Below are 25,408 nucleotides of genomic sequence, written 5' to 3'. Positions count from 1 at the left end.
TAGCAGGGTTTTCCCCTGATCATGGTAGTGATTTAGGATATTGTTCCCTCTGGGGGTTTGTCATGGAAGCTTGATGCACTGTTGGTGAGGACACTAACAAAAGAAGTCAGGAAGACAGAATGTCGCATAGGGAGATTGGCTGAGCATCGAGAAAGATTTAATTCTGCCAGTGCTGCCGTGGTTAGTATCCTGTTGCAGCTCTCAATACCTGGCTTGGATTCATCAGGGTACACTGTGTATGTACTGTACACTGGTGATTGAATAATTGCCCTTTCTGCTGCTATAGCACTGTATGTTCAAGGACGGTGCTTAATTGATTTAAATAGGAGCACATTGATAAGGCAATCAGTTACAGCGCAGACATTCCTGGCTCACATTGTGCCCCATGTCCCTGCCCACAACAAGCAGCATTGAGAAGTTAACTTGCATCACACCACCCTTCAGATCTTCCTGAAATACCCGCTGCAATTATGGTGACCAGATCTCCCAGTTTTATAGGGACAGTCCCAATATTCTGGGCTTTGTTTTATATAGGCGCCTATTACCTATAGGATGGCCTAGATAATACTTAGTCCTGCCATGAGTGCAGGGGACTGGACTAGATGACCTCTCGAGTTCCCTTTCAGTCCTATGATTATCCCCCTGCCACCTGTCCTGATTTTTCACACTGCTATCTGGTCACCCTAGCTGCAGTACACTGGATTAGTGCAGCTGAAAATGGTGATATGACCATGATAAGGCAGTGAAGAACAGAGCAGAGAGACTTCCTGGATTGCCATAACTTCACTTGAGGATTATTTTTGACTTGCATTGTTTGCACACTAATGGTGGCATCCTTGGGGACTGGCTACAATACACAGAGTGCAATTGGGCGGTGGGAGGAGGGGAAGGTGCAAAGGGGGTTGCAAACTCTGTGTTGCTATCCTTGCGTGCACACGGATGGTGGAAGTCAATCCCCTACTACCTTTACCACCATCCTGCACCCCTCACATCCCTCCCCAAAGGTTTTGTGAGCCCTGTCTGAATTGCTAAGCAGATGGATGGATCACATCTGGTTTGTTTCCCCCCCCCCCCCCTCCAGTGATGACACGTGGCACGGCCTTCAGTCCATCGTACAGATTCACGCTGAGCGACGGAACGGTACTTAGCGCCCACACCAAGTGTAAGCTCTGCTATCCTCAAAGCCCAGAAATGCAGCCTTTCATCATGGGCATCCATATCATTGACAGGTGAGTTCCAAGAACTTGGGGTGAAATCGCTGCTAGCTCGCGACTTGTTCTGGCTGCTCAGCTGTAGCTGAGGAGTGCACAGCACAGCTCAGGAGTAGGAGCAATCTGGAGGCTGCTGTAAGCTAGACCAGCTGCCAACGGTGTCTAGGAGCCTATAAGTGCAGTCAGAGATCAGTGTCAGCTGCAGGGATGGTGGCGTCTTAGGAGTCACAATGCTGGTTCTATGCCAGTGGCGGCTGAGGTGATCCTCTCATGCTGGTTTTGGGTCTGCAATCCCCCAGTTAGGTGCTGCGCTGGGGGATCTTAGTCCATATCTTTGAAAGCCAAGGCAGCAAAAGTTCACTAAACTTCGGCTATTTCTATGGCTTCGCAGTTGTATCTGATGCTTATGCAGCACCATGAATTCACACGGCACTTCACCAACATGGCTAAGGCTCATGCCCTGCCCCAGAGACCTTGCACTCAAACTCGTTCAGGAGGAAGAGGCTGTTATACAGGAAAGATGGGGGAACTTACTGTGTGTTAAAGAAACGCAACCAGATGGAGGAGGGCAAAGAATTATATTCTCTTAGCACTCTCCTCTTCCTACCAATGCGAGAGTACACAGCCCAAAATAGACCTTCCCTTCTGAGATAGATTTGTAGCTCCTCAGTTGCCACAATGCTGCGCAATCCACTAAGTACCTACAGAGAGCAGTGTAACTGCTCCATCCACAAATGCTACTGAAATATGCTCTCTTTCCTCCTGGGATCCTAGTATAGTGGTGGGGCTAGGATAGTGTGTGAAAACACTGTATCTTACAAGCTGCAGCTGTCAGACTTATCAGGCCAGACTTTTCAGGGATAACTTAATCCCAAAGATGTTGGAAAGGTTTAGTTGAGCTGTACTATAGATTTAGTTAAGTCGTCTTCTGAGTTGTGTCTCCCCACCACCCAGCCCCTCTGTCTTTTTTGTTTCTTCCAGGGATCACCACATGCTTTCTCCTCAAGAGAACACTAACTCTGGAATGCCCCTTCCCCGTGTCAGCCCTGCGCTGAACCCCAGCATCTCCCCAGGGCAAGGCATGGCTCTCTCGTCTGCCATCCCTCCATCCAACAGCGGCATGTTGGCGACCAGTGTAAATCAGCAGCCAAGCTCTGGCCTCCATAGCAGCAATTCCAGCACCGGCCAGATGAGCTTTGGGTGTTCACCTGGGAATCAGATCGGAGCCAATGTTGCCTTAAACCAGGGACAAGCTGGTCCCCAGAACAACAGCCACCTTTTAAACCTCAGTAGCTCCCCCATGAATAGTCCAGGGATTACCCCAGCACAGTTCATGTCTCCTAGGCATCGGGTTAGCCCAGGATTGGTACCAAGGCCCAGAATACCAAGCAATCCTTTCTCTCCTACCATGCCTACCATGCATTCCCCTGTGGGCATGGCAAGCAGTGGCTGCAGCAGCAGTGGCAGCAGCAACAGGCCTTTCCCCAATGCCCCGATAAACTCTATGCAGGGGCTTAATGAAGGCCCAAGCACCCCCATGGGCTACTCCACGCCACCTCCCATTCTGAGGCAGCCGAGCTCCCAGAACTCGCCCGGCCGGCTCAGCATGCAGCCTGTAAAAACGGAGCCGAAAGACAGCAAGGAGATTGCCTCCATCCTGAGCGAGATGATTCAGTCTGACAGTGGCTCGAGCGATGGCAAGCCACTGGACTCAGGCCTGCTACATGCCAGTGACAGACTCTCGGAGGGAGACGCCAAGTGCTCCCAAGCTACCAGCCACAAGCTGGTTCAGCTCCTGGCCACAACGGCAGAACAACAGCTGCGGCATGCTGATGCAGACACTAGCTGCAAAGATCCCTTATCCTGCACAGGTGCCTCTGGGAACCCTCCAGGCAATGCGTGTCCCTCTTCCCATAGCTCCCTCACAGAGCGGCACAAGATCTTACACCGTCTCTTGCAGGAGGGCAGCCCCTCTGACATCACCACTCTGTCCATGGAGCACGACAAGAAGGATACTGCGACAAACGCTGCCACCACCCCTACCTCTCAGAGTCAGATCCCGGGGACCCCTGAAATCAAACTGGAGCCAGAGGCCTTGAAGAAAAAGGAGTCCAAGGACCATCAGCTCCTACGCTACCTACTAGACAAGGATGAGAAGGATCTTGCTGCGGTCCCAGCCCTGAGTCTGGATGACGTGAAGGTGAAAGTGGAGAAAACGGAGCAGATGGATCTGTGCAATACGACTCCGGCCCCGCTGACCAAGCCCCCTGCCGCAGAGGAGATAAAGCTAGAGTCGCAGGGCCAGGTGGGTTTGCCCTTTAGAATCCATGCTGTTTACCTAGGGTTAGCATTTAACACCAGTTAAGTTAAAGGAGAATCTCTTTTAGCATGTAGTGGTCTGAGGCCTATGTGTGTGTCTGTGTCTCTCTCACTCACACACCCACACCCACACCCACCCACACACACACACACACACCCCCTTAGCAGTTCTCCTTCGATTCATGGAGCTATAGCCCAGTGCGTGGTCTCGGGTTTTGCTACTTCACAAACACTGGTACTGGCATGACTGGTTCCAAGACTAACTTGCCAATTGGGGTGTTAAAAGTAGATATCTAAATGACCCCAACTGTATTTAGACTCCTAAATGATCATGTGAGCAGTTAGGTGCCTATATGGAGACCCTCAGGGAGCCAGTTTGAAACTTCTTGTTGCTCATGCACACGCTCTGAAGAGCAGCAATGATGGGAGAGAAAAGAAAGCTTAATGGAGGTTTATCACAATACGATGGAACATGATGCATTGATTCTTCAAAAGCTGAGAGGAGAGAAGCCATTTGTAGGACATTCCTGCATTGCCGAGGGGAAAAACTCTTTGTATCCAGCATCTGTAAGCCTATTCAGAGCTTATGTGCTGGGAAATTTTCAATCTGTTGCCTACTTGTTGGCTGAGATTAGCAATTTTAAGGGCCCTTTAGTTATTTTAAAAGTATTATTAAATTGAATAATCCACTGACAGATCCCAGTGATAGAGTTTTGAGAGTATAAATATTCGTTACAAGTGGCTATGAATAGAAGAGATTTCTTATTTTTGAAAGCCAGGGGAGATGGTAACATGGATAAGACTGCTTAATCCTTTTTAAACAAAGAGTACAGAGAGTCTGACATTAAGAGCAAGCCTGTTAGCCTGCTTACTGACTGTGTCAAACAGGGCTGCTGAGTTGGGAAGATATTGCATGAATAACACAGAATGCTCTGAAAGCCTCAAATGGCAAATACACAATAAGCCTCTTAATAAGGTTAAGAGCTCCATTCATTTGGGAGCCTCAGTCAGTTATCCCATCAGCAAGTGGGAATCTAACTCTTTCTACCTTACTATAAAACATTCCTACTGGTATAGCTCACACCTTAGATACATTAGATATTTCTCCTTCCATTCAGGCTCAGCTGTCTAAATTAACATAAATTGCCTCTAGACCAGGGAAGACACAGATTAAGATGCATCTGTTTTGGAAAGAACATTAGAACTTTTAGTTGGTGACTGAACATCATACAGCTTTGTGCAACTAGCTGCTTTGTCCAGGAATGTTAGAGAGTTGGAGAGTGCAGTCTGCCCCTCCCTAGGGTTTTGTATAGCACTTACCACTGTAATATCTGCAGAAAGGGAAACATCTTACTACAGTCATGCTGAAAGTTATGCAAGCTACACACAAATAGGAGCAACTGAAATGCACAGCTGCTCGTTTTTCTGGCATTCTGGCCCTGTTATATTTCACACGCAGCCTGATACTCCTTTGACCTGGTTATGACGACTGGCCAACTCACTGCCCAGCAGAGTTTGCTTATCAACCCCATTGCACTGCCTGATTGTATTAGTATCAGGCCTTCTGGGAAAATAAAAGCATAGAGCCCAGGTTGCAGCAACCTGGTTACAAGAAGAGAGCTGTGCGCCAGATTCGTCTGCTGATGGGACAACACTCTTAGCTACCACAGTTACTAATAGAGTAATAACTTTTTTGCATGTGAGCAACCAACCATGTTCAGAGTCAGCTGTGACGCTCACTGTTACAAACTCAGTTAAAAGCTGTTGTACAGACAGGGATTCTATATCTATTGGAAGGAGGACCCAGGATCGCACCCACAGTGAAAACTAGTTTGTCTGCTTTGTTTTCTTGCCCTGAGACCAGCAGTTCAGGGGTGAGATTGAGCTGCCACACTTATCTGCATATCTCTGCCAGGCCACTCTGTGTTCTATAATTCATGCTATTGGTTTAAAAAAAAAAAAAAAGTGTTTGGCCATAGTTGTCTTCCAAATGACTGCAGTGTTACCCGCCCTAGCCTGCGTACGCACGTCTGAAACAATAACTCTGAGAGGCATGATTTGCCCCCTTTAGTAACAGTTGGTTGTCAGCTCTGAAGTCTAATGAGGTGTGTGCTTTTCAAAAACCTGAGGTCTGTACATGCACGCATGGGACTACTTTGTGGATGCAGTTATGGGTTCTGTGTGTGAAGACTGGCCATGTGTGCATGATTGGAGCTTACTGAGGAGTCTGTATGTACAAACGGATGGTTAACATTTATATTCGTGGTAAACAGACCCCTGGCCTCAACAGCTTGATAACAAGGCCCTTCATAGGAACTTCAACTGTTTCACTACTGCTGATCATTACCGCAGAAACATCCAGGCACTCCAGTATTGTGGGCAGCGATTAAGTTATCAGCACTGTCTCCATCCATTCTGGCTCCAGGGCAGCATTGTTTAACAGCACAGTGCATGGAAGATTCTTCCTTACGAAAAGACCAGGCCTGCCCTGTTTTAGAGAATTCAGCTTGCTTTCCTGCAGTTCCCAAGGATGGAGCTGCCAGTTCCTTTGATAAACAATTTAGAAAGGTAGTTGCAACATTTTTTAAGGAGGGTGGAAACACTGGGTGACTAAGGGCATAATTAAGCCCATTCTGTAACTAAGAAGGGATTCTCCTGACTTACTTTATTTGCTGTTTGCTAACAGTGCACTCGGCCTAGGACTGCGCAAAGAGCTGAGCTGGGCCGAGGGATTTCAGGGACTCGCAATCTGAATGTGTTTGTAGGGCTCTCCATAGCCTTTGGAATTGACCTAATATTACTATCCTAGCAAATGACTTTTCTTCTCTGTGCATCTTCCCAAAGACAACAGGGGACTGCCAGGTTTTTATAATGACCAGAATGACCCTCTCCAAAGAGTTAATGAAGAGGGGTTTTAAAACCCTAAAATGCTTGTTAGTTGTTGTTAGCTTGTTAGCAGATTACAACTCTTTGACTCCACAGCATCCAAGGAGAGAGTCCAGTCTCCAAATTTCTTCAGCAACCCAAACCATTTCAGTGAGGTTTCAGTTTATTTTTATGCTCTGTCACTAAAAATAAAACACCACCTAGATCTTGAATCCGACCTTCATTTTAGTTGTTGTGCTTGTGACTAGTCTACGAACCTGACACTGGAGTGGGAGAGTTTTATAATCATGGGACTCATTAAAGGACAGTGCATCAGCTTCAGTCCTTATTCTCATTTTGTAACCAGCCTATAAGGATGCTACAAGCCTTGGATGACCAAAACATTGAGACACACACTTGATGGCCTGTGGAACTACTTGCTACATGATACCACAAAGAACAAGAAGTTCAGTAGGAATCAAAAAAGAATTAGATATTTATATGGATTATAACAGGAGTTAAAATGGTTAATAGAAAAAACAAAAACAAAAAACCAACCCTCCTCCTTCGAGGCATGAGCCAAACACTAACTAAAGGGAGTGAAGAAGAAACATTCTCTGGGGGGGAGGTGATCCAATAATTGCCCTATTTACTGGGTTTTGTGTGCCTTCCTCTGCAGCAGTTGACACTGGCCCCTGTCAGACAGTATTGCCAATCCCATGCATTAAAAAAAATCATGAAGTCGGTCCCCCAAAATCATGAGATTGGCTTAAAAATTATGAGGTTTTAAAAATACTAAATTTTATCTTCTTTTCATTTGCCTTCTGGTTTATGAGCCTTTAAATTGCACTTGGATCATATTTCCAGGCTTTCCTGCATAACCAGAGGGGCTAGAATCTTACTTTAAAAAGAAGAAGAAGAAAGCTGAGCATCTCATGGAATCCGCTGCTTCCAGGAGCCGAGACTTTGTGAAAGATTCTAAATACTGTATTGTGAGACTCGTGATAAAATTGCAAGACTGGGAGACAGGGCCCTGAACTAGAACTATTGGTCTGACCCTCTATGGCAATGTGTGTTCGTTCCTAGACAATAGTCTTGTCTTGAGTCGCTTCTCTAAAGGAGATCTTTTTTTGCTTTGAAAAGCTGCCTTACTCCAGACTGTGCCTTTCTGTGACATATATAATAAGTAGCAGGGTGCTCTGCCATCTCCACTATTGCATGAGGTTGCCACTTAGTTTTATACCACAATTCTCAGATACTTGTGCTTACTGATTTTATTCTTTTTCCATTCGTGGCTCTGCCATCAAGAGAGGCCGGTTTTCCAAGTCAGTTAGCCGACAATTCTTAAAGGCAAGGAAGGGATTAAAGGATATGGCGATACTGCCAGAGCACTCAGAGTGAGGGGGAGAGCAGTGAACTACCTCGCATGGGGTCTGATGCTTCACTCACTGAAATCAATGGTAACACTCCCAACTGACTGCAGTGGGTGCAGGATTTAACCCCTGGAGCACAGGTCCCATTGAGTCCTGCTTGGCTGAGAGGATGGTGGTTGGCATGGGAGGTAGTGAGGTTGTTGCTATAAAATAGGAGGGATTATTAAGGCTCCAGCTAAAATGAGAATGACCCTTCCAAGTTAGTATGGCCATTTTGGACAGCAAAAAAGCACATGGGAACCACTAACTTAATAAACTGCCCACCTTCTTTCCCATGTGTCTGACCCAGGTTTCTGCTTTATTCCAAATTTTATAAAGGAAAAGGCCTTGCTCCCAACCTCAGACCTCATCTACTTTCATTTCAGGCTGGAGGGAGCTTGTAGGGTGAAACTGTAAAGTAGGGTTGATAATGAAAATTCTATTGTAAGTTTAACTGTAGCAACAGGAATGGAATGGAATTTAGATCCGCAGAGTTGCCCTATCAAGGGAGGCACTAGGGGAGCACTATACTTCAGCACTTTCCAGCCTGCTGGGAAATCTGCAGCACATTAGTTTTTATATTTGCAACCGAGAGGCAACTCGTCCTGACTTAAAATTGCACTCACAGCTTCTTTTCTGCATCTTATGCAAAGAAGAGCCTGCAGGCTCGATGGTGCCTATTCTGCTGGAGAGGTAACAGCCTTTTGGAGTTTTGGAGGAACTCGTGGCTATATCGTTTAAATGACACCACAGGCTTCTATTAATTAAATTAATCTCATCAGCTGTAAGTAAAGTAATCTCTTCTACGCTTCAGGCCGCCAGTTGCGCAGAAGCAGAGCCAGCGGAAGTCGCACACCTCGTCAGTCTGGGATGTTTTTGGTAAAATCCAAGTTGTTGCTTTTTTTTTTTTTAAAAAATAAAACCTTTCTATTCCATGCCCCCATAGAGAGCTCCCTCCCACTACTACCCTTAGGAAGCAGGGTCGTGTGATTAAGGCCCTGCAACTGGGTTTGATTCCTGGCTCTGCAGGAGGAAACCTCATTAGACTTTGTCAGGTGCTTTAGTAAAGGAAAGGATACTAACCTCTGATCCTGTGCACAAATATTATGGATGTTTTACCTATAGCCACCTTTCTTCCATTTAGCAATGTAAAGCACTTTACTCACTGGCATATAAACGACATAGAAATCACTTCCAGAGCTAAAATGTAGTCACCTCTGGGGTGGAATGCAGCAGCTGCTGAACAGAGTACAATTACAGTATTCAACAGTTTAGGTCAGGAAGAATATTATATCCATTGGAAACTTTAGGTCGGCAGAATGTATACTTGATCCATACTTGAATGTGGCTGGGAATGAGGGACCCCACTCCTGAAAAACGTGCCATGAAATCTTCAACAGCCTATTAATTTTGTAAGAAATCAAATGACTTGCCATAATTATTTCATATCCTTAGAAGTGGACCTAGAGTAATGCTCCCTTCTCTTTATACTATAGGTTCTGTCTGGGAATTATATTGCTGTCAAGAGGACAGATTATCCTTAGAAAGGAAAAGAGGAATTCTGTTGAATTTCCACATGGGCAGGGGGGTTTTGTGTGTGTGTGCTTAGCCTTTATTACAGGATATCATTGCAAGACAAAAGCTGGGTCATTCAAGAAGCATTAACTTACTCAGCTGAACTAGCACTGCTGCAGTATTTAATTTAATATTAGCTTAGTGACTTTGCTGCTGCTTGGCAGGTTTTATTGAAAACCAACAAAATGCCGCGTGATCTCATGCACCCCTTTAAATCACACCTGTTTGATTTTAGCAAATGTTGATTGAGTGAATGGATATGCAATAGAATGTGCAGCTATCTAGTACCCATAAAAGACGCAGCTTGTTTCTATGGCTCACCCGGTGCTAGTGGGGATAGTGTTAATTTTATTATGAATGTTAACATTTATATTGTGGTAGCACATAGAGGCCAAGAAGGTCAAAAACCGGTTGAGTTAAGCGCTGTACAAACACAACGTAGGTGACAAGTCCCCGCCCCAAACTGCCACAATGTACGCATTACAAGGGTGAGATTTCAGGAGGGTAAACTAGTGGCTTTGTGGGTCTTGTCTGGGAGCTCCTTCATGAGTATGGGAGAATTATGTATCTGCTGTGCTAGGCACTCCCCAGGCTAGTGTAAATAGGGTAGGCTCTCTCGTTTGATGTGCAGTTGTGGGATGGACAATAAAAATAACGAGGGAGTGCCGTTCCGCCCTTTTCACTTTGAGTTTGTTTTAAAGATATTTATCATCTGCCTTGCTGACCCTTCTCTGTGGGAAGGGCTGAACCTTTTTCCTTAGCAGGATGTATGTGATTCATCCAGTATCAATGGACAGATGCATTAGCTGAATGTTTAGAGCGTTGATCCCTGCTGAAATGATTAAGCATATTGCCATTTCATCATTATCTTACCACACCATCCGGTGCATAAGGCAGAAGCCAAATGTCTCCAGTCATTCCTGTCCTGGGCTCATTTGTCCAAGTCTTTTATGTTCAGATGTAGTAATGCCGCTCCATTCATTAGTGTGCTGCAGAATGCCTCTAGGATAGCCTCTCCATCTCTTGTCTGGGGTTGCCAAAGAAATGCTTCTTTAGGTAGCTTATTATCGGGTATTCTTAACAGATATCCCAAATATGTCCATCTTTTCTTCCGCACTACTTTTATCATTGTAGGTAGCTATGCCCATTCTAGTACCACTTAATTACTTATTGTCTCAGTTCGTTTTACTTTGAATATTCTATGCAGACACTTGCATTGATTGCTGTTCAGTTTGCACTGGAATGTTCCAGGACTCTGCTCTACATAGAAGGATGCTTAGGACATTGCTGCTTAAGATTTTTAGTTTAGTGTTATTGCTAATTGTTGACTTCCATGTTGTATGGAGTTTTTGAAATACAGCACTTATTTTTTCTATTCTGGACTTTACATCAAATGTGCAGTCACCAGTTTTGTGAGTGTTGCTGCTCAGGGAAGATTAATGTTTTTCAAAGCTTCACCTTCCAAATAGATAGAATTGATAGGTAAATTAATTTTCATACCTCCCCTCTTTGATTTATTGATAAGACTTATTGGGTTGGTAGAATTTGTGAGACCACCTGTCTCATTTCATATCTTCAACTGATTTATTTGTAAGTTCGATATCGTTGACAAAGTCTGACACCAAGCTCACCATCCATGCAATGCCCATTTCCATACTGACAGTCTGTTGCATAACAAAGTCCATGGTGGCATTTATGTGACCATAATTAACATCCATGTTAAGACCCCATGGGGTGAAGGGCAGGAGTAGGGGGAAGTAGCCACTTCACAGTGCTACTCTTTCACTCTGCTTGGATGCATAGTCAGTACCCAAACAGAGAACCAGTTTACTTTGTGCAACAAACCTGTCTTTGCCATCAGAAGGCCTGGGAACCTTTATAATAAATACCAAGATTCTGAATTCTGTCCACAGTTATTGGATGAACCTGAATTTTCAAAGTACTTGGAATTTCTGCACTCCGTGGAGTTCTCTTATCCCAGATCAGAATCCAAGTTCATGGTCAGCCTAATAATGCCTTTTAAATGACCAAAAAACTAGATAGGAGTGAAGTAAGAATCAGGGACTCCTCATAACAATCAACCTCATTTTAAAGCACTTTTCTCCTGCTTCCTTGTGAAGTATGTATTAATCCCGTGGCTATGCGGTTCTGCTTTCAGACAGGCTCATTAACAAGATAATTATATTAGCTATTTTAAAAAGAACTTTACATCATTATGTTGACCCTGATGTGTGGAGGCTTCTCTTTGGAACTTCAAGGTACACCCCCTCCAGGTACTAATCCAGTCTGCACTGCTTCTAAACAAGTTACCCACCCGGAATACTGCTTAGACTGAAGATAAGGTTAGATGCAGTAAACTAAGGTCATGTCTACAGTAGCAAGCTTACAGCAGCACAGCTGTGCCAGTGTGAGATTGCACATGTAGCCACTCTGTTGACAGGAAAGCTCTCCCGTTGACATAACTAAACCACCTCCAACAAGCAGTGGAGCTATGTCGGCGGAAGAGTGTACCCCACCGACATAGCGCTGTCCACACCAACACTTCTATTGGTGTGACTTATATCGCTCAGAGGGATGGGTTTTTTCCACACCCCTGAGTGACATAAGTTATACCGACAAAAGTGCTACTGTAGACATAGCCTAAGAATCTGTGAATCTAGGAAATGGATTTAAACAAGTTTAAGTTTCTAAGGAAAAAAGTGTTAGTGTCTAAGGGCCAAAGTATTTATAAAATAGTTCCTGGGGCAAATTCCATTCTGGGATACTACGTACACTAGAGTTAGCATGAGCGCTACACATGTGTCTGAAGGCAGACCTGGCTCAATACATTTAGGCTACACTAGCACTTTTATCAGTATAACTTATGTTGCTTAGGGGTGTGAAAAAAACACCTCTCGGAGCAACATAAGTTACACCGATGGAAGCTCTGGGGTGGACAGCGCTATGTCAGTGGGAGACGCTCTCCTGCCGACATAGCTCCTCTGCTTGTTGGGGGTGGTTTAATTATATCCACGGGAGCACTCTCTCCCATCATCATAGAGCGGCTACATGTGCAATCTTACTGTGGCACTGCTGTACCATGGTAAGCTCGCTAGTGTAGACATAACCATAGATGTTAAGACTAGAAAGAACTCTTATGGTCATCTAGTCCAATCTCCTGCATAATACAGGCCATGGAACTTCACCCGTTGATTCCTGCATCTAGACCAACAGTTTATGGTTGAGCTTATCTTTTAGATTAGGGGTGGGCAAATTTTTTGGCCCAAGGGCCACATCGGGGTTGCAAAACTGTATGGAGGGCCGGTAGGGAAGGCTGTACCCCCCCAAACAGCCTGGCTCCGACCCCTGTCTGCCCCCTCCCACGTCCGACCCCCTGACTGCCCCCCTCAGAACTCCCCACCCATCCAACGCCCCTGCTCATTGTTCCCTGACCGCCGCCTCCTGGAACCCTACCCCCTGTCCAACCCCCCCGCTCCCTGTCCCCTGACTGCCCCAACCCCTATCCATATCCCCACCCCCTGACAGGCCCCTCTGGAACTCCCACACCTTTCCAACCCCCCTGCTCCCCATTCCCTGATTGCCCACCCAGAACCTCCGCCCCGATAGGCCCCCCGGGACTCCCACACCTATCCAACCGCTCCCTGTCCCCTGACTGCCCCCCGGCCCCCCTTACCATGCTGCTCAGAGCAGCATGTCTGGCAGCTGCGCCGCCCGGCCAGAGCCAGAGAGACTGCTGTGCTGCCCAGCACCCAGAGCGCTGCCTGCGGGGGAGAGGGGAAAACGGGAGAGGGCCCAGGGGCTAACCTCCCTGGCGGGGAGCTCAAGGGCCGGGCAGGATGGTCCCGCAGGCTGGATGTGGTCCGTGGACCATAGTTTGCCCATCTCTGTTTTAGATGGACGTTCAGCCTTGAATTCTTCATCACTTTATCTTTTAAATTAACCCATCCCTTGGTAATCTGTTCCAGGAGTTAATTGTCCTCACTGGTAAAAAAAAAAAAAAAAAAAAAAAAAAAAATATTACTTTTTATTTCCAGATGAACCTTGTTGAATTCAAATTCCATCCATTGCATCATATTCTGCCTTTGACCACTAGATTAAATAGTCCTCCAGTATCAGATATCTTCTCATACCCAGGTTTAGGTACTTATAGACCAAGATCAAGTCATCTTTTAACCTTCTGTTCAGTAAACTAAATAAACTGAGCTTTTTTAGTCTCTCATTGTATGACATGCTTTTCAGACCACAAATTATTCAGATGGAGGCTGGATGTTCTTATTGAAGTCAATGGGAACTGCAAGGGCATCTCTGAGTGATTGATATGGCCAGAGTTGTTTAGTTCATAAAGTAAAACGTGAACACTGTATTTACTACCCCTTCACGCCCATTTCTCCCTTCTCCACTCCCCAATCTCTTTCCATGCCTCCTGGGCAATGTAACTAGACTCATGGGTTTTATTTTCCTTTCTCTTTGTCATGGGTCATAAACTTTCGCGATGACTAAGTTTACACACACACACACGTTCTACATGTAACAGAGCTTCTTTCAGTCCTGTTAAAAAGTGTCCCCACACTACAGATAGCGAGTGTCTTATATTTGTGTATAGTAATAAATAGCTTACTACATTTATTCCCTTTATTGCAAGGCATCTTGCAATCTTGTGCTCTAATGAAAATCTGTTGTTTCAAGAAGCTATATTTCTTTGAAGAATTAGAATTGTATTCTTGCAGAGGCAGTGCTGAGGCTGCAATTCCTGTATTTTATTGTTTCTGTAAGTGGGAGTGATTATGTTTATAAGGATGTCCTTTTCCTAAAGACTCTGGGCTTAAAGTTTGATGGATAGCATACACTATGAAATTAATGGGTGGATATTCCATTGTAAATCATCATGTTTATTGTCCTTAAAGCATTACGTAAACATTGTTTGTTGTTTAATCCTCACATCACTGCAAGGAAAGTAAATACTTGCCCTGTCACAGAAATTGTGTACATTAAAAATCCCTAACTATCTAAATACTTATGTGACCCTAGAATAAGTGACTTGCTGAAGGTCACACAGGCAAAGCTGTGACAAAGCTGGGAATTGCACCAGATTTCTGTGGTCCCATCAAGTGCCTTAACCACAACACCATCCTTCCTTTTGTTTAATGTGGCATTATTATCCTGGTTCAAATGTGAGACGCTCTTGAATATCTAGGAAGAGAACGGTCTCTCCCAAAGTCCTATGGCACAGCCTCCGGAGCGTGTTCACAATGTCTCAACAATGTATATAATACAGCACTACCGGTGAGTATTGTGGCAAAGATTTTAAAAAGTTGACCTGTTGGTTATAACAACATAACCACCTTCTTCTGCCTTAGATGGTCCTCTAGTGTCTCCTTTTCTTATGATACAGTCATGACTTGATTGTTTTATACAGCGCTTTCCCATCTGAAAGTACATTTCATGCCTTATGCCTTTGTTGTGGGATGTGATAAATTGATGAAATCTTGTCAGTAAAGAGCGAGCGAGAAAAAGAAATAATCTAGTAGACAGTGCTGTCTTTTGTAGCTTTTCTTGCTGTACTTGATTAAATATGGAGATAAGTTTTTAAGTTGGATCCTTGGAGAATGATAACCTTGAACTCATGCTAAGGAGATGCAGTGGCATTTTATCAGCACTGGTCCCTCCACACAAAGGGCTGTCTACAGTAGGCAAGCCTGCCATTCTATGGGGCATTGGTAGTATGAAAGAGCCAAGCTTTTTATCCTCGCACCGTGCCAAGATTTGCACCTCATAGGGAGGATGCTCCCATCCTTTTTCCGGTACTGGATTAATATACTTTCCCATAAATTCCTGTTGCAGGAAGCAAAGAGTCAACCCTTCCTCTGCAGCGGCTCCTGCTGGCCACTCATGGAGACAGGATACTGGACTAGATAGGCTATTGGTCTGATTTCATCTGGCAGTTGCTATGTTCTAAATTTTTTCTGGGCTCTCCAGGCTGCTCACTTGACGGCGACAGCTGAGTGCCTTTGCTCCCCTCACTCGCTGGCTGTGGCTTTCTGCATCTGAACTGGAACAAATTTAGCAGTCGCTATAACAGGCCGCTTATCCCCTGGGAGGCTGCCCGGCGTTCCCAGTGGCCTTATGGGCTCTAAAAAGTGGTTTGCATCATGTGAGAGGAGGAAGACTTGACATGTGTAACTTCTGTATATCCGTAAAAAGAGAGAATGAACTATCTGACCCTCATTTCCAAGAGGGATCTGAACTTCTCTTCTGCCTAGGAAGCCATTTCCCTCCATCCCTGCTGCTTGCTGGAGGGCTTCCCTGGCATTAGTTCCATATGGGTATGTCTACACTGCAATGAGACAGCTGTGGCGGGCCAGTGCCAGGTGACTTGGGCTCACAGGGCTTGGGCTAAGGGACTGTTTGATTGCGATGTAGATGTTGGGGCTCGTGGTGGAGCCTAAGCTCTGGGACCCTCCCACCTTGTGAAGTTCTAGAGCCCGGGTCCCAGCCCAAGCCCGAACGTCTACACCACAATTAAACAGCCCCTTAGCCTGAGCCCTGCGAGCCAGAGTCAGTAGGCATGGGCCATTCCTGGGTGTCTCATTGCAGTGTAGACATACCCTAAGAGGCTAGTTGCAGAGGCTGTTTCCTTTTGAGCATTCTGTCAGCCCATTGTAGACACTTGCCAAAGTTTGCTATTTCCAGAGCCAGGCTGCCCAAGAAGACAGGTCTTTAAGAAGCTTGAATCCATTTTTGCAAAGCTGCACAAGAATGAGGCCAGCCCTGAGCTACCCCAAAGTGAGCAGCCCTCCAGGCAAAGGAACCGTCCCTTGGCTGGAGTTGCAGTTTGATCTCACAGCTAATTACTCCATAGCATTGCTGACGTATTGACTCCTCTGTGAAACACACAGCTGTTTATATACCCTAGGCTATTGGTAAATCTGGTTATATTTATCATAGGCCTAGGGCCTGTCAGCTCCAACCTTGTGTCCCAGCTAATTAGCCAACTTTCTGCTAAACCTCACTGTGACCTAAACTTAATTCTCTGTATCTGTCAGTCAAATGCAAAGGTGTTTCAGCCTAATAATCTGGAAAGGAATTGCCTGTAAATACGCATGTCACTCAACAGGCATGCTCTTTGGCCCGCTGACCACTGACTCATGTGGGAGCGTGTTTCAATGTGTACTTAGATTGAGATTTTTTAAAAATAGTCTTCCCTTGGTATCTTTTTTTTTTTTAACCAAAATCTAATTTATCTTAGTCCCTTTAATCCCAAACTATTGCTTACCAGGATCTCCATTATATCCCCTGGTGCGAATCCCTTCCTCAGTAACTTCCCCATTTATTTGGGTCCCCAGGCCAAACATCTACTCTCCTATTCTTTGCTATGAAGAAGATTGGAAAAGCTAAATGATATATTACTAGACCATCGAGAATAAATACTTGCCCTAAGCAAATGTATAAGTAGAGGTTTGGAGGGCTGTTCTACAAAGTCTCTTATATTTTTCAGAAGAGGCCATTTTTTACATCAGTGTAAATGTATATGTATTAATAGAGCAAATTACCTCCTGCCAAATGGCTATAGGTGTCCAGAGCCCATTCAAGTCAATGCCATGCAAGCCATTAATAATATTTGTTTTATTGTTGTGCCTAGAAGCCTCCATTGAGATCAGTGTGTCATTGTGCTCAGTACTGTACAGATGTAGTGAAAGACGGTCGCTGCCCTATAGAGTTTGCAATCTAATTAGGCAAGACAGACAAAAGGTGGGGAAAGGAAATATTATCCCCATTTTACAGACAGGGAACCAAGGCACACAGAGAGGCTTGCATAAGGCACACAGGAAGCTGGTGGCAGTCAAGAATTGAACCCAGCTTTCCTGAGTCCCAGTCCAGTGCCATAACCACAAGTCCATCTGTCTCTACATGTTTTGGCAGAGCAAACTACCCCCTGCTAGGTGGGCTCTAGGTACCTAATGGACATGAAATGGTGGCATCCCATACTCAAGATGTTGATTTTGCATCTTCTGTGTAATGCTCTAGACTCATTCTAGAGGCCTCATTCTCCCCTGTGTTCTGGCTTCACATAGGTAATTCCACTGAAATCAGTGGAGATATGCAGCTGTAAACCAGGAGGTAACATAGTGGTAAATCAGACCCTGTTTCTGTGCTGCTGCTGCTTATCTGTGATTGAGGGTACACAGAAGTAATTCCAACAGAGGCCTTTACACCAGCATTTGGGGCAGGTAGCCAGAAGAAAACTACATTGCAAAATGCTTGAACTGCCAGGGACAGAATGAGTCCTGATTGCCTTCTTTGCATGTAATTTGAATGAGCCAGTTAATTTTTGGGGGGTAAGGGGGACGGGGGGAACAGTTTCTGAATTTTTTCTGTGTGTAAAGAGATTGTGCTGCCCAAAGGGGCTCAGTGACTGACCTGTGACCTTGTTTCCTTCCTTAGTTTGCTGCTGACCTTGACCAGCTCGATCAGCTACTGCCTTCGCTGGAGAAAGCAGCCCAGTTGCCAGGCTTGTGTGGGACAGATAGAACGGAAAGCAGCATGGCTGGTGTTGCGGTCAAACCTGAGATTCTGGCAGCCCCCCTCCAGCCCAGCGCTGCAGCAAGAACTCCAATGGGGCTTAATAGTATGTGTCAGTGCTAATAGCTCTGCTCTCTCATGCTAATCCACAAGACTGTTTTCCAGTATTTGGGGAGGAGAGTTCATCTCTTGTCATTGTAGTGGACTTCTAGGGATACAGCATTAGCTTTATGTGGTACACTGGAGCCAGTGTATCCTCTTAATTGTATTTTGTATCTTAAAGCTTAGTGACCTTGCAGAGATGTGTTCACTAGCAGACATCTATTTGCATTTCAAATAGCCATGACATGAGTGAGTAAGAGGACAGGGATACATCCCTTCACAAATTAGGAGTTGGGGAGTCAATGCGCCGACTGGGCTCAGTAAGGAGCGGGTTGCTGCATGTGGTTTTTGAAGCATCATTATCAATTTGGGTGCCTAGAGTTTCATCACCCACATCCCTATTTAGATACCTGAATAAATGGCCTGATTTTCAGAGGTGAGGCAGCACAAAGCAACTTTAGCAAAGCCCGGGTTTTCTGCTCTTTTCAGTGGAAGTGTAATAAACCTGGTGATGCTTTTACTTAGCATTCATGGGCTTCCCCACAGGAGTGCCGGTTGTATTCCTTCTGATAAGTTTCCCTCAGCTGAGGCTGCTCTCACTCATCAGCTACACTTCTGGGAAATCCTCCCCCTTGCAGCCCCAGTGCACAGAGTGTAACCAGGTTCCAACTTTGTGAGGGCTTACCTATCCCAAGTTTTTATTTTGAGCTTTGGGTGAAACAGAGTAGTGTTTGTTGCACCCACCATGTCACCACAAGCAGAAATATATTTATCTTGTCACTGAAAATTACACTGAGTCTTAAGAGTGGAGGTGCAGAGTTTTGCTAATGAACAGGACTGTCTGAAAGGGAGAGGGAGTGGGAAGGGAATTCTAAAAAGAAAAGCTAATGATTGGCAGAATAATCCTAGGTATAAACCAATTAGCTGCTGTTTAATGTTCTGCCCTGGGAGGAATAATCCACACATCACTTATTCAGCAAATAGAGATAACGAGGCTGTTGGCTGGCTCTCCTGTCTCATGCAGAAATCAGGACGAAGCCCACAAAATTGGTTTGGCAGGAAGGGAGTAAATGAACAGCCTGGAATGTTTTCATAGGACTCTAGTTTCAGTTGTCAGTAGAGGAAGTTCTGGAACAAATTGATAAATTAAACATAAGTCAGCAGGACCAGAAGGTATTCACCCAAGAGTTCTGAAGGAACTCGCATATGACATTGCATAACCACTAATTGTGTTATGTAGCCTATTGCTTAAATCAGCTTCTGTACTAGATGCTTGGAAGATAGCTAATGTAATACCAGTTTTTTTAAAAAGGGTCCAGAGGCGATCCTGGCAATTACAGGCCGCTGGTAAATCTGACTTCAGTACCAGGCAAATTGGTTGAAACGATAGTATAGAACAGAATTATCAGAGACACAGATGAACATGATACACTGGGGAAGAATCAACACAGCTGTTGTAAAGGAAGATCATGCCTCACCAATCTATTAGAATTTTTGAGGGGATCAACAAACATGTGGACAAGGGTTATCCCATGCTAAGGAGACAGAGTAGCTGCAGTGAACTGCATAACGCCAATCTGACAAGCCCTTCTCAGCCCTAACAAAATGCTACAATCGGTTACGCTAAGCTTACATTAAGTGAGAAAATTAACTACTAACAGCCCAAGTAAGACGGTGGCTTAACAGTGCTCACAGGACTCTACACAATTACCTATAGTGAAGTAGCACCTTTTGAGCACAAAAGCCAGATTTTCAAAAGCATTTGTCATCTATGATCAGAGCCAGATGGTTAGAAGAGTTCAGTGCCCAAAAAAAAATGGCCAGGTTTTCCAGAGAGCTCAGCTCCCAACATGTACTCAGCATACTGAGCTCTCAGAATCTGCCTGTAAGTGTCGCAATATGTTCTGAGCTCTCGAAAACCTGACCCTATGTACTTGGACTTTCAGAATGGGAAATGAAATTCAGTGTTGATAAGGCCAAAGTAATGCACGTTGGAAAACAAATAATCCCAACTATACACACAAAATGATGGAGTCTAAATTAGCTGTTACTACTCAAGAAAGAAATCTTTGACTGATTGTGGATAATTCTCTGAAATCATCCCCTCAATGTGCAACGGCAGTCAAAAAATCTAACAGAATGTTAGGAACCATTAGGAAAGGGATAGATAATAAGATAGTAAATATCATAATGCCACTATTTAAATTCATAATATGCCCAAACTTTGAATACTGTAGGCAGTTCTGGTCGCCCCATCTCAAAACAGATCTTAGAATTGGAAGAAGTAGAGAGAAGTTGAGCACAAATGATGAGGAGTCTGGGACAGCTTCCAGATGAAGAGACATTAAAAAGACTTCTCCGATGAAGTGAGCTGTAGCTCACGAGGGCTTATGCTCAAATAAATTTGTTAGTCTCTAAGGTGCCACAAGTCCTCCTTTTCTTTTTATTAAAAAGACTGGGACTGTTCAGTTTAGAAAAGAGGTGGCTGATGGAGGGTGTGACAGAGGTCCAGAAAATCGTGAATGATGGAGGGGGAAAGTAAATGAGGAAGTGTTCTTTACCCCTTCATATAACACAAGAATTAGGGGTCACCAATTAAATTAATAGGCAGTAGGTTGAAAACAGACAAAAGGAAGTACTTGTTCACACCACACAGAGTCAACCTGTAGAACGCGTTGGCAAGGGATGTTGTGAAGGCCAAAAATATAACAGTTCAAAAAAAAAAACTAGATAAGTTCATGGAGGATAGGTCCATGAATGGCTATTGGCCACAATGACAACTCCATGATGGAGGTGTCCCTAAACCTCTGACTGTCAGAAGCTGGGACTGGATGACATGGGATGGATCACTAGATAATTGTCCTGTTCTCTTCATTCCTTCTGAAGCACTTGGCAGAAGTGTCAGAAGACATGATACTGGGCTAGATGGACCCAGTATGGCCATTCTTATGTAGATTTGGCATCTTTAGAAGGGTAAAAAAATCAGTGTGTTGTCAGCAGGAGCAAAGTTCTGCTCTGGAGGTCTGAACTCTGAGATTATTTTGTAGCTACTGTGGTAGAACGCCGACCTTGTCCCCATGGGTCCCACACTTCCAGATGGTTTATGCTAGCCTCAGAGGCTCACTGCGACCCTCCACGTAGCCCCCTCTCTCTAGGGCCAGCGTTACAGTCTACTGAGCCCTTTTAATCATAAGCCAACAAGGAGGTTTGTGAGAGAACTCCCACAGTCTCTGTTGTCCCTACGGGCTTGTTCCAGAACAGTTTAGCCTCTTGTCCTGAGAGGGGCCTGTCTTCCCCTCCCAGGAGGTGTTTCTGTAGTGGCGGGTTGGGGGGGAACCCCGGGCTCACCCTCTACTCCAGGTTCCGGCCCAGGGACCCTAATGGCAGCAGCTGTTGGCAGCTGAACTTTCACTGCCAGAGTTGCTACATTTCCCTGGGTCACTTCCCCACAGACTTCACCCTTATCTTAGGGCTCCCTTTCCAGAGGCTTGAGGGTGTCTTCACTACCCAGCCTTTCAGCCACACTTCCTCTCCCCTGGCTCTCCTTGGTCTGACTGGAGTGAGCCCTTTTATAGTATCAGAGGGGCCTTAATTAGAGTCAGGTGTTCACATTAGCTTAACAGCTTCACCTGACTCTGTGCAGGTTAATTGGAGTCAGGTGTTCTCATTAGCCTAATGGCTTCAACTGACTCTTTGCAGGCTAATTGGAGTCATGTGTCCACCCTAGCCTGGAGCAGCCCCTGCTCTGGTCAGTCAGGGAACAGAAAACTGCTTATCTAGTGGCAAGTATATCTGCCTTCTACTACTCTGCTGTACCCAACTGGCCTGGGTCTATCACACTACACACACCAGTCATCCTTGGGAAACAGGCCTCTAGCACCAAATTAAAGAAAAACTCCATTAGTTGCAAGCAGGTTGTTATAGTCACTGGGACCAGCCACTAGAGGGTGACATGGTTATGTGTTACATATGCTGTAAAGAGAGTAGATTATCTGAATCAAGAGCCACCATGTCACTCTAAGATCAGGATATCAGCTATGAGAGGAAACATAAGAGCTCGAGTTGGATAGGAGATACTATACTGGGCAATAAACCTGGTGAGGGTTTTGAATCACAGCTGCACTGAGACTAAATGCATCAGAGAGCCATGCTATGCCTTTCCACAATAGGGGGAATGTCTGGCAGTTTGAAAAGGAGCTGTCTGCTTGAATCATAGCCATTGACCAATTTGTCCCATCACCTCTCCACTGAATTCATAGCTAAAGATCAGACAGCCGCTTATCACTCAAGCCTATTATTTGCATGCCAAGGACTCTTATTCTAAAGACTCAAATGGACAGCACCTTCAGGTACGGAATACTAGGGCATTCATAATGAAGTGACAGGAGTATAATTATAATGGGACTTTACTGTCTTTGGGAGACAAGGGAACCTTCTATCAGACGGTTGAAACGGAGATTGACAAAGAGTAGGAGTACATTTATGGCGAGATGTGTCCAACTCTGTGCTTTAAAATCCCAACACTGACTCCCCATATAATCCAGAATTTACAGCATCATCTCCCAGCAAGAATATGTATCTCAAGCCCAAGTGCCCACAGGGAAACCAGTTTCCTTTAAGTTAGTGCTGTTGGGTTAAACTGGTGCATGGATTACAATGGTTAACTCAGAAAACGCACTTCATCTCTGCAGTGAGATGCCTGGTCATTACATGGACATTCAGCCTGTGCAAGGCGTGTGCTCTGCACTAGTGCTTTGCACAGGGGTGAAACCCAGCCTAAGCTCTGATCAAAAGAGATACAAAACTTTGAAGGTTCAGGTGATTCTATAGGGTGAATAAAGATGGGACCCCACTACAGTCTTTTTTCCACTAAATCACAGCTGAAAAGAACAGAGGGTATGGTGAATGGTGGCTGAAATTCAGCTCTGTATAGTGGGCCTGCCTGAGGCATGGGCATCCCTTAAATCCCCCTTCAGTCTTAGAGTTGGCCCACTGCACAGGGGTGAATTTCACCCTGTGTGAGTTCGTGAGGTCCTGCTGTATGTCCCTGGATCAAGTTCTGACTACAGTGAGCGGGCAGCTGTGAATTATCCCCGCAAGGGGCTCCTGGGTTGACCTGAAGTGAAAGTGAGGTTTGTGCAGTTCTTGCACTGGGGTTCAAAACCTGCTTATTTCATATAATACATAGGCACAAGAATCCAGTCAAACCTAGCTGCCCTCTGCATATCCTCTGACTTGAAGCATTGGCTACCCTGTGTATCCCTTCACCTACCCAGTTTAACTACTAGGGTGCCGGTCCCTTTCTCTACCGCACCATTGTGGCAGCAGCATGGATTGTCTGCCTTCTCAGAAATACTAAATCAAAGCCCCAGTGCTGACTGGCAGCGTAGTGTCCTTGTTTGCATGCATTCCTAAGGTGTGATTCCCTGGGGTGGCCTCTGAGCAATGAAGTCACATCTGTCGTAGGCCATTCCCACACCAATCCCTCTTTTGCCCTCCAAAGTCACTGATGTCAGCTCCTTTGGCTCGCAGGATGAATCAGTCAAGCATTGGTAATGTTGTGATGAGCCCTCGGAAGCTGTCTGAGTTGTGCTTATTTATAATTTAATGAATCTCTAGCTATTGATGGCGGGCAGGGCATGCAGGCTGGCCGGTCCCCATTTGAGTTCTGCAACCCCATGGAGCTAGTTCAGCTCAGGCCATCTCATTTTCCTGCAATGAATGGCAGCAGTCCGCATTCCGGGTTACTGTCAAAGCAGAGTAGGGGGACAGTAACTGGACCAAACCCCTTCCAGCCTGATACAGGTATGTGCTCCCACAGGGATCTGCTGATCTGGGCCTTCTGCGCCCTACTAGGTTATGCCTGCAGTTTCTGGGGAGATCTACCAATATAAAAGTATAGCAGAGAGGACACCAAGATAAGTTTAATTCACCCCATGCAGAGCCGAAGGTTTACATGGGGCATAGGCCTTGTGTCTGAATTCTACTCTAGGTAAGGTGAGGTAATGTTAGACGTGTTTTGAAAATCAATTCTGACAGCGGCACTATGCAAGGTGGGCAAGGCAAAACAATCCCACCCAGCTTTCTCCAAGCAGTGAATACGGAAAAGCAGAAAATTTGATTAACATTGGTATTGAAAGACAAGGTGGGTGAGGAAATATCTTTTATTGGACCAACTTCTGTTGGTGAGAGAGACATGCGTTTGAACTTACATGGAGCTGAAGAAGATCTGTGTAAGTTAGAAAGCTTGTCTCGCTCACCAGCAGAAGTTGGTCCAATCTTAGAATATCAGGGTTGGAAGAGACCTCAGGAGGTCATCTAGTCCAATCCCCAACTAAATCATCCCAGCCAGGGCTTTGTCAAGCCTGACCTTAAAAACCTCAAAGGAAGGAGATTCCACCACCTCCCTAGGTAACGCATTCAGTGCTTCATCACCCTCCTAGTGAAAAAGTTTTTCCTAATATCCAACCTAAACCTCCTCCACTGCAACTTGAGACCATTACTCCTTGTTCTATCATCTGGTACCACTGAGAACAGTCTAAATCCATCCTCTTTGAAACCCCCTTTCAGGTCGTTGAAAGCAGCTATCGGATCCCCCCTCATTCTTCTCTTCTGCAGACTAAATAATCCCAGTTCCCTCAACCTCTCCTCATAAATCATGTGCTCCAGCCCCCTAATAATTTTTGTTGCCCTCTGCTGGACTCTTTCCATTTTTTCCACATCCTTCTTGTAGTGTGGGGCCCAAAACTGGACACATTACTCCAGATGAGGCCTCACCAATGCCGAATAGAGGGGAATGATCGCGTCTCTTGATCTGCTAGCAATGCTCTTACTTATACAGCCCAAAATTCTTGGCAACAAGGGCACACTGTTGACTCGTATCCAGCTTCTCGTCCACTGTAACTCCAAGGTCCTTTTCTGCAGAACTGCTGCCTAGCCACTCGGTCCCTAGTCTGTAGCCATGCATGGGATTCTTCCATCAGAAGTGCAGGACTCTGCACTTGTTCTTGTTGAACCTCATTAGATTTCTTTTGTCCCAATCCTCTGATTTGTCTAGGTCCCTCTGTATCCTATCCCTACCCTCCAGCGTATCTACCACTCCTCCCAGTTTGTGTCATCTGCAAACCATCTTCCAGATGATTAATAAAAGATATTACCTCACCCACCGTGTCTCTCTAACGTCATGGAACCAACACGGCTACAACACCGCTGCTTATGTTGGTGCTAAAAGACACTGTACTGAAGCCACTCCCACCTTCACTGCAGTGTCTGGAAAAGGGCATGCACTACTTTGTCAGCCCCTATCCTTTATTCCACTTACCTGCTGGGGAATACCGCTGTGGTGTCTTGGAATGATAACCCAGTTAATCCACTTCAGTATGAATGTTTGAAATAAGACAGCTT

The 25,408-nt window shown here is 45.3% G+C and overlaps 1 protein-coding gene across 19 annotated transcripts in view; it reads left to right on the top strand.

Annotated features, from left to right (window-relative positions):
• The window catches only part of NCOA1 (nuclear receptor coactivator 1), a 360,042-nt gene that overhangs the window by 298,127 nt on the left and 36,507 nt on the right, over positions 1-25,408 (top strand). For 18 of the 19 annotated variants that reach the window (XM_043510045.1, XM_043510046.1, XM_043510055.1 and 15 more), the window contains 3 exons: positions 1,082-1,229; positions 2,193-3,516; positions 17,825-18,008. In XM_043510045.1, the coding sequence (XP_043365980.1) occupies positions 1,082-1,229; positions 2,193-3,516; positions 17,825-18,008 (1,656 nt within the window). The remainder of the gene's footprint in view (positions 1-1,081; positions 1,230-2,192; positions 3,517-17,824; positions 18,009-25,408) is intronic. The other variant, XM_043510052.1, reaches the window with a different exon arrangement.

The sequence above is a fragment of the Dermochelys coriacea genome, chromosome 3 (genome assembly GCF_009764565.3).
Source record: "Dermochelys coriacea isolate rDerCor1 chromosome 3, rDerCor1.pri.v4, whole genome shotgun sequence".
In the NCBI taxonomy this organism is placed as follows: domain Eukaryota; kingdom Metazoa; phylum Chordata; order Testudines; family Dermochelyidae; genus Dermochelys; species Dermochelys coriacea.
This window is presented reverse-complemented; position numbering and strand designations above follow the sequence as displayed.